Source organism: Dromiciops gliroides, chromosome 2 (genome assembly GCF_019393635.1).
Source record: "Dromiciops gliroides isolate mDroGli1 chromosome 2, mDroGli1.pri, whole genome shotgun sequence".
Lineage (NCBI taxonomy): Eukaryota > Metazoa > Chordata > Mammalia > Microbiotheria > Microbiotheriidae > Dromiciops > Dromiciops gliroides.
The window spans coordinates 666,676,817-666,690,607 of record NC_057862.1 but is presented as its reverse complement, the minus strand read 5'-3'; the positions used below and the strand labels follow the sequence as shown (position 1 = coordinate 666,690,607).

The following is a 13,791-nucleotide window of genomic DNA, read 5'->3' as shown; positions in this document are numbered from 1 at the left end:
CAGGAAATTCATGGAAAATGTGGGACTTGAATCGGGCCATGGAGGACGGGTCAGGTTGAGACAGGCACAGGACTTCTTGTTTGAACCGCAGCTGTGATTTTATGGAGCAAGCGAAGAATTGGGCAAACCTCACTTTTCAATGAATGTGGCTAGTGTCGGCTCAGATCCCACTTTCTTCAGGAGCCCTCTTCCCCTCCCCCCACAGCCAGTGCCTTCCCCAATAAGGTTACCTCCCTCTCTCTATATACACCCATATGTGTCATGTGTATGTATGTATGCACATTCCCCTTTGAAGGTTGACATGCAACCTTCTTGAGAGAAGGCACTTACTTTGCCCCTCTGTACCCTCAGCATTTAACACAATGCCTACACAGAGTATTGTCTATCTTGTAGCCTATTCAGTCGGTCAACAAACATCTATCACACATCTGGTCACACTACTGATTGGTGCAGAAGCTTCGATCTGCTCCGTCATTCCCACCTGGCCCAGTCTGTCCCTCCTTAGAAAATCTGACAGCCCCCCCCCCTCCTGGTGCCAGGGCAGCCACAGATCAGTCACATGGTAAGTACTTTAAAATGCTTATTAACCGACAGATTGAGTGCCCAAAAGGAACTCTGGGGAAAAAACAATGAACACAGCACAATCATTCAGGCCTCAGTTTTCTCATTCTCAACATCCTTGCCAGCTCTGTCTTATTATATAAACAGCCATTAGGCCCTGACCATGTTTTCACTTTTCTTTGCATTCCCAACACTTAGCACAGCACCTAAACATAGCAAGTACTTAATAAATGCTTGCTGACTGACTGACTGATGGAAAGGTTTTCTAAGTGTCACCTGGTTCTCAAAGCCTCACAGTTACTTTGCACATGCTGTATCCTGTAGTGAAATGTAAGCTCCCCAAAAGCAGGACTCGGTTCACTTCTGGCTCTGTATCCCTAGAGCTTGAGGCACACCTAGTCAATGAATAAACTCTTGTTGAATGTCATCGAACCACCTTGTGAAGAAAACAGTGCCAAGTGTTACTGTCCTTGCTTTATAGATAGGGAAACTGAAGCACAGAAGTCAAATGACTTGCCCAGGGTCACAGAACAAGAAGGTTGGAGAATCAGGACCTTTCGGTTCTGAGCTCATTCAACCAACCAAAAAAGAACTTCTTCCAGCAGCCTCAGAGAGCCTAGCTTGGCAAGAAATGAATTTATGGGGGAAATACTCATGGTTTAGGAGCCAAATCGTTCTAGGCCGGGGTGGACACAGCGACCTCTAGAGCTCATCTAGCTAGTCTTCAACCTGGATAAGAAGGAAGGCGATGGATTACTTGTCGATAGGTTGTCCGGCTGGGGTGTGCTCTACCTCATACCCTTCTCTCCTCAAAACATCAAGCACTGTGTCGTTGCCCATGAAATGACCTGCAGTTAAGAAAAACAATCAGAATCTCTGGAGAGCACATGCACACGCACACACACACACGTGTGAGCACACACACACATGCATCAACAGAAAGAGACATGGGGGAACCAATCCCTCACCATTGTAAGGGGTCATCTCAGTCACAAAGCTCTCTCTCTCTCTCTCTCTCCATGAGCTCAGCTGATGCTCACAACAGCCCTGTGAGATAGGCAGGACAAACGTCCCTGCAGGAAGCTACAGGCACGGCCAAAAAAATAAAGGGACGAGGCCAGAGTCCCGTCAGACCTGGGTTCCAGGGTGAGCACTGAGCCTGGGAGAAGAGAAGGTTCATGGGGAACATGACAGCTGACTTCAGGAAACTCAGAGGTTCTCATGTAAGAGAGGGATTATTGGGCTTGTTTTAGAAAGCAGAACCAGGAACAATGGGGGGGAAGTAGCAAAAAAAGGGCAACTGAGGTTGGGTATCAGGAAAAACTTACTAATTGTCAGAGCTGTCTGAAAATGGGAGGGGCCATCTTGAGAGGTAGTGAGTCTCCCATTCACTGGCAGTCTTTGGGCTGAGGTTGTATGGCCACTCATTGGGTGTGATGTGGAGGGGATGTTTTCCAGGGATGGGTTGGACTACATAAGCACTGAGGGCGCTTCCAACTATGAAATTCTGCATCTCTTTGACACTACATGACCACTGACAAGTCATTCTATCCCTAAGGCTCAATTTCCTCATACCTGCTGTACCTACTGCATGGGAGGATGACTGAGGATTAAATGAGATTTTAGATGTAAAGTGCTCTGCACACTTTCAAATGCCATATAAATAGTTGCCATTCCCCCGGTTTACAGATGAAGAAATGGAGTCCAAGAGAAGGGAAATGACTCCCTCAAAATCTCCCAGCTAGGAAATGGCAGACAGGATTGAACCCAGGTCTTCAGGCTCCTGGTTCATTACACCTGCCATCACACCTCACAGTGTCATCACTGTCCTCTTCATCTCTTACCGTTGGGACCGTTTACACAAGCAGAACAAGGAAAATGATCCTTGGGAAATGGTAGAGACATCGATGCTTTCCCATGATTCCCATAGCCTGGTCTCTTTCCACATATTTTTTTTGGTGAGTTAATTGGGGTTAAGTGACTTGCCCAGGGTCACACAGCTAGTAAGTGATAAGTGTCTGAGGCCGGATTTGAACTCAGGTCCTCCTGAATCCAGGACCAGTGCCCTATCCACTGTGCCACCTAGCTGCCCCCTAGCCTGGTCTCTTGAGAGACTTGGGAGGGTCTCCAGCTCAGCCACCTGAAGGACACCCTACGAAGGCCATGGAACCAGGTGCTCACACACAGCACGTTCCCCTTTGAAAGCTCAGTGCCTACAGTTGGGCAACCTTCCAGACAAAGCCTCGCAGCTGCCTGCCTCTTCTGCGTACCGAAAATAGTTGCGGGGGGGAGGAAAACCCTAAACTCTAATTATCAGCTGGGGGACTTGGTGAATCACAAGTATCTGGGTCGTTTTGTCATATCCCCTTCTGGGGGTGTTTGTTCTTCCATTGAACCCAACCTCTGTACCTTTTCCTCTACAGGACAGCCCGGCTCAAGACAACGGCTCAGAATGACAGTTTGAAGGATCCTCAAGCACCCAAGAAACCCAAGAAAAAGTCAAAGCTCTTCTCACGAAGGCAAAGAAATGAACTTGGGTTTGGGGCAAAAGTTTATAAAAACAAGCTTCAAAACAAGGAAGTACCCAAAGCATTTCGAGGAATATTCACTAAGCGCCTGCTTGAGAAAGGAAAACACATCCTCTGGCCTCAAGGAGCTTACCATCCAATACAAGGATCAAACACATACAGATAATGATAGCCACTGCACCTTTCATTTGGCTGGTACAGGGGACACGCAAGTGAAGAAACTCCCTCTGCCGATATAGGTGGGCACCTAAAACTTAGTCTTAGGAAGTTGTTGGGGGAGGAGGGAGCACTGAAAAGTTAAGTGATTTACCCATGTCACAAAGCCAGTGTGTGTCAGAGACAGAATTTGAACCCACGTCTTGCTGCCTTGGAGACCACAATGTTATCTGCTATGTTACAATGCCACAGATGATAATAATAAGTTATTAAATATGTTAGAGAGGTAGAAATGAAGTGTTGTGGGAGGCTCTGGGGGGGTGGGGGAAGGGCTGGAGGGGTTAAAGAAGGTTTCGTGGAGAAAAGAGACAGTTTGGGCATAATAAGATGGGTCAGTGTCTTTGTTTATGCCTCTTTCTCATTTTTTGGAAACAACTCGTCCAAAGTGGTTCCAGTGAATGGGCTATAATTGGCTGCCGTATCTTTGTATCTTCATCCTTTCCTCCAATTGGCTGTCGATTTTGATCTTTGCTGTGACTGGACAAAGGCAGCGGATTCCTACATGCTAGCATCCAGTCATTTCCTTTCTGTTACAATATAGTCCATTTCATTTGGGAGGGAAGTCTTCCCATGCTCCTCGTGCCCAGCACTTTCCAATCCTCTCCAGAAGAATACACTTGGTCTATGCATGAGTAAGGAAGCTTCTGAGCATTCTACACATCTCTGGTCTCTCTAGATCTAGAAATGTGTTTTCCAATAGAATTTTTACCATTCTCCTGCTGTGCCCACTTTCTTTGAGACACTGAACATCATGGTTCTTTCAATCGCCAACCAGTGGGGACTTTATTTTATAGAACAACAGGAAAAGCAATGGTTGTACGGGCAGAGAATTGTGGTTCAAATCCCAGCCTCATGCTTCCTGTCCGTGCGACCTTGGGCAAATCACTCAATTTCTCAAGGTTCCACTTTCCTCATCTTTACAATACGGCCTCTGGGGTCCTTGTAGCTGTATGATCTTATGGCCCTGTCAAAACCATCTAAGAATTTTTCTATTATGTCATTCCCCTTTACAAGAGGTAGACAGTGGTGCCTGGTGTGCAGGAGAATACAGAATGTAGGTTTCTTCAAGGCAGCAATGATTTTATATTGGTCTTTGCATTCTCAGAACCCAGCACAGAGCCTGGAACATATTAGATGCTTATGACTGGTTAAATGAGATTGAACTGAATCAATGAAATGGAATTGAACCACAGAAGTGAGACCGTGAAGGGAAAAAAGGGAGGAGTGGAAGAAGCTGGAAGGCTATGTACATGGAAATGATATATTTACTTATTGGGGTGAGTGTGCATACATACACAGGACATAAATAAATAGATGTCTAAATATCTGTCCTATATACATATATGTATATACATCACATACTTTGGTCCTCTTCCAGCATGAAGGACGGCAACCAATGCATGACCATAGACCAAAAAAAAAGCCAAAAAACAAAACCAGTCACTAATGACCAGCTGGATAAACCTGTCCAGCACCAGCTAAGGTAGTTCTTATAGGGAAGACAAGATATGCCCCTGGGCCCATACTCAGAATTTGGCAGGAAGATGGCAGGAGCATTGTGGTCCATGCCTTTGAGACCCCAAGGTCACTTTCACACCACAATGAGGTATCAGAAGAGGGGCTTATGCAGGGATTATAAAAACGATGGCTTGTTCCGTAGATATTACACTCAGCAAAAAGCCTGGCTTTTTCCTGGCATATTATATATATATATATATACATACACATACACATATATATATGTGTGTGTGTGTGTGTGTATGTATATGTATATGTATATATGTATGTGTGTATATATATGTGTGTGTGTATGTATATATACATTTGGAGAGAGAGATGTGTAAATGTGTATATGTGTGTGTATATATATGTGTGTGTATGTATATATACATTTGGAGAGAGAGATGTGTAAATGTGTATATGTGTATGTGTATATATGTGTGTGTGTGTGTGTGTGTATTAACCTTCATTTTTAACTTGAAGAAATTACAGAACATTTGTACGAGGGAAAACGGGCTGAGGAAGCACTATTGTATGACTGTCTCTAAAAACCGCTCTGAGTTGCTCAGCTGAGTTTTTAAATGCGGAGAGAAAAAGGGGGTTTGGACCCTTTAAGAAGTGTCTGGCAAGAAGCCAAGTTGGAGGGAGGGAGGGGGGGGGACCCAATAATAACATGCTATGCTGGTTTAATGCGTAATTGTAAGTAACTAAATGGAAGCTGAGTGTTGATAAAGATGAGGGAGGCAGTTAGCGATAGAGACGCCAAGTCTCCAAAGAAACCCCTGACTGGGAAAATACCGTGGTGAGAAGTGCCTCTTTTGTCTCTTTTCTAAGCAGGAGAGCACACAGGGGCTCCAGAGGAGAGAAGCCACGTGGAGGGAAGGTAGCTGCCTTCTGGAAAAGAATATGAAGGGATTTCAAGTCCCTGGGATTAGCAGTGCCCGTGGTCTAGCAATTCTTTGCTGAGACTATTAGTCTGAGGCAGGCCTGGTCGTGAGCTCCAACAGCCTTCAGTACTCTAAGGAAGGATTCAGGGAGAGTAAAAGCTTCCTTCTGCTTAGCACAGCACACGATCTGAATTCTAGCGCCTTCCCTCTGCCGGTTATCTCCCATACATATATCCTGTCTCTAGCTTGTTTGCACATAGCTGTTTGCATCTTGTCTCCCCCATTAGTGAACTCTTGGAGAGCAAGGAATGTCTTTTGACTTTTTTTGTATCCTCATCAATTAACACAATTCCTGACACAGAGCGGGCACTTGATAAATGTTGACTGACTGACTGATTGACTTACTACAGTGGAAAGAACAGTGTATCTAGAATGAAAAGTTGTTGTTTGGGGTTTTCCTTGGCAAAGATACTGGAGTGGTTTGCCTTCTATGTCTCCTTTTTTACAGGTAAGGAACTGAGGCAAAGAGAGTTAAGTGATTTATCCAGGATCACACAGCTAGTAAGTGTCTGAGGCATGGTGTTTATGTAACTTTCAATCTTGCTCTAAGTATAAAAAAGAAATTAATCTATACTGATGCTGTTAGCACAATAATGAGTCCTTTTTTTTGTAGACAAGTGACTAAGCCTGGGCTGTGTTCCCAACTTCTTTTAGTCTATGCTACTTACAGAGAGCTTCTTTTCCCTATACAGCCACAACTAGACAATGCCTGTATAGCATGTGGTAGCCACGTAAAGTGCCAATGTCAAGCTTAAAAATAAATAATAGGGGAAGCTAGGTGGCGCAGTGGATAGAGCACTGGCCCTGGACTCAGGAGGACCTGAGTTCAAATTCGATCTCAGATACTTAACACTTACCAGCTGTGTGACCCTGGGCAAGTCACTTAACCCCAATTGCCTCACCAAAAAAGAAAAAAGAAAAAAAGAAATAATAAAGAGCAGCTAGATGGCGCAGTGGATAAAGCACTGGCCCTGGATTTAGGAGGACTTGAGTTCAAATCCGGCCTCAGACACTTGACACTTAACAGCTGTGTGACCCTGGGCAAGTCACTTAACCCTCACTTCCCCGCAAAAAAATTTGAATAAATAATAAGGCTCTCTGGAGCTGTCCATGAAAACCCATGGAATCAACCAGAGACTCGGGGCCGATGGAAAGGCATGGGCTATCTCTGCAGACTGGAAGTAGCTGTCTTGCTCTACTGTTTCTTGGCAACTGTTGTCACCTCCGCTCTTCCCACATCTATCCCTCCTCTCAGTGCCTGAAAAAAAAATCGGGTCAGAACGGTGAAGACGGGGAGGTTCACAAACCCACCAAAGTAGTGTCTCTTCCCTCGCCCCTCCTCAGCACACCAAGGTAGGACAGGAAGCAGAGGCAGATTGTACACCGGTGCTCCAGAAACAAAGATGCCCAAACCAGAGGCCCTCTTCATGCTGCAGCCCCAAACAGCTGCTTCAAAATGCAGAGCCACTTCGGGAAAGTAGCTTCCTTCCCTCCCTTGGAGGTCTTTAAAAAGGTCATTAAAGGGCAGCTAGGTGGCACAGTAGATAGAGCAACAGTCCTGGAGTCAGGAGGACCTGAGTTCAAATCCGGCCTCAGACACTTAACACTTACTAGCTGTGTGACCCTGGGCAAGTCACTTAACCCCAATTGCCTCACTAAAAAAAAATAATAATTTTTTAAAAAGGCATTCAATTTGTGCTTAAAAAAAACCCAACAACTTCTGATTGGGGTAAATGAGTAAATTTGGTAAATCTCCCAATGGGGAAACCTCTGGAATATGAGAGGAAAAATATTAAAAATCTAGTAGCAAAAAAAAATTAGTAGCAAGCATGATCTTGGGAACCTAACAATGGATCTTGGAATGAGAACTGGAGTGCAGTTATCATCTGAGTAGGAGAAGGGAAGATTTAAAGAGCCCAGATGAAGTTGTAATTATTTGGCATTAAGTTGTCAGATGAGTTTTCTTGTTCAAGGGGTTACAATGAGATTAAGGAGATAGTTTAGCCAAGCTGGATTCCAAGGGAGGGAAGGAAGCTGCTTTCCCGAAGTGGCTCTGCATTTTGAAGCAGCTGTTTGGGGCTGCAGCATGAAGAGGACCTCTGGTTTGGGCATCTTTGTTTCTGGAGCACCGGTGTACAATCTACCTCTGTTCATTTCTCCAAGGCCTGAACACGAGGAGTCATTCATGGTTCCTACCCCTCTCTCTCATGAGAGCTTTAACCTACTCTGTTTCTGATCTGGGTCAATTTCTTCTTAGGCAACCTGGACCCCCCAATGCCCCCAGAACCATAATGATGCTGGATTTAGTAAGGACACCAGATTGGCTTAGCCCACGAAAACTCAGAACGCCCATGCTCAAGAGAACCGACAGCCTCAGTCTCCCCAGAGGCAGGGATTACAGCCAGCCAAGACTGACAATTTTAAGAGAAACCACTCTAAGTATAAATCAGAGAATATAGAATCACCTTGTACATATATATCCTATATCAGATTGCTTTCTGCCTTGGGAAGCGGGGGCGGGAAGGGGGGAAGGGAAGAGAGGGAGGAAGAAAAATTTGGAACTAAAAGTCTTATGGAGACAAATGTTGAAAACTATCTTTACATGTAACTAGAAAATAATAAAATACTTTTATGATTAAAAAAAAAAGAATATAGAATCACCAAGACTCTATCTGCTGGGGCAGCTAGGTGGTGCAGTGGATAGAGCATAGGCCCTGGAGTCAGGAGTACCTGAGTTCAAATCCAGCCTCAGACACTTAACACTTACTAGCTGTGTGACCCTGGGCAAGTCACTTAACCCCAATTGCCTCACTTAAAAAAAAAAAAAGACTCTCTGCTCCCTATGGGATTTAAAACCTGGAAGATACACATAGGCAGCCTTTTCCTTCTATTCCTTTTTTAAATTTAAAATACTTGTGCCTACATTTGTAAGATTCCAGTCCCCATTAGGTATACTCTATTTCTGGCCAAGGACCCTTATTCCTATATTTAAAGCCACAGTCAAGAATTACATGTTCTCAAAGGTGGAAGAAGCTTCAGAAACAGGATCATCAATTTAGAACTCGCAGCCCCTTGAAGGCCATCAAGGCCAACCCTCTCATTTTACAGATGAGGAAACTGAGGCTGAGAGAGGTTATGTGACTTAGCCAGGGTCACACATCCAGTCAAGATGTGAGGCAGGAACTTGTCCTCATTCATGCTGTCCACACTAACTCAGGCTTATTGTTAAGACACATCTTCCCCTTTCATTCAGCATTTATTAAAGACCTGCTGTGGACAGAGCACTGGCATAGTCACAAAGGAGAGTTTGACCAAGAATTGTAGGATCGTAGCTCTGGAGCTGGAAGGGGCCTTTACAGATGAGGAAACTGAGGCCCAGGGGTTTGCCCGAGGCCACCCAGGGAGCATCAGAGGTGAGGTTTGATCTCAGGGTCTCTGACTTCAGATCCAATACCCTCCCCTCCCATACCTTACAATCTAGAGGAGGAATAAGGCAAGGACAGACACGCTGCCATTCAAACTAGAATATGATCAATTCCTGGACCTCCAGAAAAGATGTGGTGTGAGATCCAAAGAAGGATTTCAGAAATCCCCCCCAGCCCCAGTCGTCGAGGGAAGTCTGGTTTTTTGATTTTTGGGGGTGGGGCAATGAGGGTTAAGTGACTTGCCCAGGGTCACACAACTAGTAAGTGTCAAGTGTCTGAGGCTGCATTTGAACTCAGGTCCTCCTGAATACAGGGCCAGTGCTCTATCCACTGCGCCACCTAGCTGCCCCCTAGTCAAGGGAAGTCTGCGTGGAGCTGGTGGCATTAGAACTGGGCTTTGTTGAAGGAATGTAGGATCTGGGTCCTGCTAGCACCCACAAGTTTAGTTTTTTTAAGTTGTACAGGAAGGAGTCGTAAGATACAGTAGAGAGAGAGTTGGATTTGGGGTTCAGATTCTGTCTCTGCTCTATGGCCTTGGACAAGTCATTTCCCCTCCAGGCCTCAGTTTCTTCACCTGTAAAATGATGGGATCAGACTCAATGGCCTCTGGGAGACTGTTCCGACTTGTCTTTTCAGGTCCGGACATCCTGCTGTAGACTTTCCAAACTGCTGTCCCGAGGCACGGGTGCTCGGTTGGTGAGTGTGACTTGCTAGGCTTGTGCTTTGGAGTGATGGCCAGCTCCAGTGACCAGTGTCCAAGCACTGAGATAGAAGCTGTTATGTGGGCGGCACACAGAGGCTAGGGCACCTCTGTGGCTGGCATGGACTCCCACCTGGGTGCTCAGCCCCCACAAGGGCCCTTCTTCTCCCTGGAGCTGAAGTGCCCATCAGACTTCTGGCTCCCCACCCCCTGCCCAACCAAAGTGACCTCAGAGAACCTGCTTCCTTCCCGTGGTGGTGTTGGGATAATGAGGACTGGAGGGGCAAAGAAAAGCCTGAGCTTTGACATGAAAGCCACTGCCTCCCTGTCATTCCCCTTTGGGAGCCCCTCGCCATTCCTGGCCTCATCTTCATCCTATATCCTGGGTCTAGCATTTGACCTGAAGCCTTGGGAGGGTGAATGCCCACCAGTTCTTACAGGCAAATGGTACTGGCACAGAGTAGTGGAGCCATTTGTCAGTCAATAAGCATTTATTAAGCACTCACTGAATCCTATCAATTCATCATGAGTTGGAAAAAAATCCCACAGCCTAGAGACAGGTAATATTTAATCAAAGTAGATGTGTCATGAATGTCACAGTAGGACCTGAGTTCAAATCCCAGCTACGACTCAGGGAGTTGTTAATCAATGGAAGTATTAATCATCTTCATTTTATAGTTGAAGAAGTTTAAATGACTTGTCCAAGGTCACAAAAATACAAAGTCAAAGAAGGACTCACAGACTCTTAGCATTGGAAGGGGCTTCAGTGGGCATTTGGCGAATCTACATCCGCCCCCAAATAATTGCCAACACATTGTGCCTGGTGAGCGGTCAGCCAGGTCTGCCTGGAGACCTCCAGGTACAGGGAGTCTTCCACCTGTAAAAGCCGCTCACTTTGCTTTTGTCCAGTTCTACCTATTAGGACATTTGTCCCGACTTGGAGTCTAATGGATGGGCCTCTTTACAAGCTCTCCCGGGGGCTTCTCATGCCTCCCTTGGCTGCGCTGCTTCTTCTCCAGACTTCACGCCCATGCTTCTGCTGCCTTCTCAGCCCGGCACATTGGTGAGCTCCTCCCAGAACCCCCAATAGGGAGGAAGAGCCATGGCCAGCCATCTCTTCCTCTCTCTCTCTCTCTCTCTCTCTCTCTCTCTCTCTCTGGGCTCCACTTCTGCCTACTCAAGTATCTCCCCCACCCCCTGATTTTTCAGCCCACTTCATAGACTGCCTTCCCACACCAGAATGGAAGCTCCTTGAGGGCAGACCCTGTCATTCTTTCAGCTTCTACTGGAATCTTCAATGCTGAATCTCACAGGGCCTGGCGCAGAGTAAGTCCTCAGTAATTGCTTGTTGACTTGATTCTGCCCCCGAGGCCAAACAGGACGACAACATGCCCTTCAGATACTGTACAGTCAGCTACCATGTTCTCCCCGAGCCTTTTCTTCTCCAGAATCTGTATCTCTGGTTACTGATCCCCCAAGACCTGAACCCAAGGCCCTTCTCTGGATTCGCTCTAGTTTCTAGTCCATCAATTCCCTTCCCAAATGGTGACACCCAGAACTGAACACTCCGGTTGTGGTGAGACCAGGGCAGTATCAAGCGCGGTTGTCTCCTTATTTCCCCATTAGAATAGAAGCTTAATGAGGGCAGGGACTGCTTTTTGTCTTTGTGCCTGACACATAGTAGGTACTTTTAAAATGCTTGTTGAACCGATTAATGAAAGCAATGCCTCTCTTAGTGCAGGCCCATTGGCTATTCTGTCTGGCCTACTGCACCACTGACTCATGTTGAACTTGTGGTCCACTAAGACCCCTAGACACAAGGCCAGGTCTTCTCATTCCAGTCCAAGTCTCTTTCTAAATTGCATGAAAATAACAATAATGGAATCCTTTTCACTAATTCAGCTCCAAGACAATATTTCCCTTCTGTAACACAGGGCATATTTTCCCAAATATTTCCCAAAGCCAATGTTTCACATCCACTATTAAAACCAAGAGTAAGAAAACACACATGTGTTTATAATCTTTTAAAGTATAAGGCAAAATTAAGTGTGACTTAAACTTTATCCTCAGGGCCAAAATGGCTTCAGAGAGAAGTGTCTCCTGGTCAGCTTTGACTTCCGAACTGTGTCACCTCGGGAGATAAGTACGTAAAGTGCATGAGTTACAAATGCAATGTGATTCAACATGGGTGAATCAAGTGTCTGCTAGATATTGGGCCGTGGGAGATAGAAAAGCAGTCTCCAGCAGACTCCCACAGGGCTCTAGGTTGGTCTTATACCTCCTTATATTCCTCATAGTGCCTGTCACAGTACCCAGCACACAGCAGACACTTCATCAATACCCACTGCTTGGCTGATTGATAGATACAAAAGTATTCATTTAATGAAATTTACAAGTACCATTGCATCCATGGCACTGTATTAGATGCCCAGGGGGCCGGGCTTGGGGGTGGAAACAAAGTCTGGTTAAGATGAGCAAGTTTTGACTGGGGATGAGAAAAGGAAGACCCAGGGAAAGAGGAAAAGCAGGAGCTGACTGGGCCTAAGGTCCCAGGGCCTCAACTGCTCAACTCTGAAACAGAGATAATAAGGTTCATAGCGCCTACCTGACAAGGTTATTAGTGTGAGACTCAAATGCAATGAAGTTTACATTTAAGCACTTTGCAAATCCTCAAGGTAAATTCAATGTTAGCCACAATAATCAGTGTTAAATGACTTCTGAGATCCCTTTGATTGCTAAAAAGTCTATGGTTCTATTAGATAGCTTAGAAGATGAGCCTGTGATCCAATGTTACCCCTACATAGGATCTTGGGAAGAGCAGATGGGAAGATAAAGGCCCAAAGGCAGAATGGGGGATGGATGAGAGAGGGGGCAGGCAATTAGGGAGCAGGAAATGACAGTAATAGAAGCAATCTGAAAAGTCACCAGAAACTGCGACTCCATTCTGCAAGGGTAGCCAAGATGAGACCAGCAGAGGCAAAGACCAGCCCCCAGCCCAGAGATCAGTGGGGGCCTAGGGATCAATGGGAGCCTGGGGATCAATGGTCTTTTAGGATTAGGGCCCTGAAAGAAGCCTTCAAGAGGTAGGATTAAGGATTTAGAGGTGGGCAAGCAATTATGCTTGGTGGCCCAAAAGAACTTTGACATCCATGTCATTAAAATTATTAGTTTCTCTTTCTTTTTTTATCTGGTTTTTGTTTGTTTGTTTCTTGGTGAGGCAGTGAGGATTAAGTGACTTGCTAGTAAGTGTCAAGTGTCTGAGGCCAGATTTGAACTCAGGTCCTCCTGAATTCAGGGCCGGTGCTCTATCCACTATGTCACCTAGCTGCCCCCTCTATTTCTTTTTTTAAACCAAACCCATGCTTTCATTGGTATAAGAAACTCCCCTCTACCACTGAAGATTGGTACTTTCTCTGTAACTGAGGAAGTCAGGTGCCTGGGTTAGGGAAGGGCTGAATGATTTGTTCCAGGCAAAGGTAAGACTTGAACCCAGGTCTTCCTGACTCTAAGGCCAGCTCTCTCTCTCTCTCCACCAGACCAAGTTGACTCTCCTCTTTTCTCCTCACACACCTCTAAATGGCACTGCATCCATAGCTAAAAGGCTCTCCCAACTACAGTATGCTTCCATCCTAGAAGGCCAAATGGAGAACAATGCAGGAAGCTCAGCTTTGAGGGTAATCCCAGGGACAGACCACAGTTGCCACACAGGTGAGCACCACTTCCTGCTATAGTTCAGTCCTGTGGATAATCTACTTAAAAACTAGGAATGAGCTATGCAAGTAATCATAAAACTTTCACAGTCAATGTCTTCAATATCATCAATTCCCTCTCATCCACGCTAATGGTATGAGCCTCCCCACCCATACACACTCTTGAAATTATTTCGCACTTACTTTGCAGCTATTTTATTTTTA

General features: G+C 45.6%; 1 protein-coding gene across 2 annotated transcripts in view; it reads right to left on the bottom strand.

The window, feature by feature from the left end:
- The window catches only part of TRABD2A (TraB domain containing 2A), a 56,506-nt gene that overhangs the window by 11,005 nt on the left and 31,710 nt on the right, over window positions 1-13,791 (bottom strand). The window contains exon 5 of one of the 2 annotated variants that reach the window (XM_043987022.1): window positions 1,319-1,409. The exons of the other annotated variant lie outside the window; for it this stretch is intronic. Coding sequence (XP_043842957.1) covers window positions 1,319-1,409 — 91 coding nt within the window. The remainder of the gene's footprint in view (window positions 1-1,318; window positions 1,410-13,791) is intronic. 2 annotated transcript variants of the gene reach the window in all.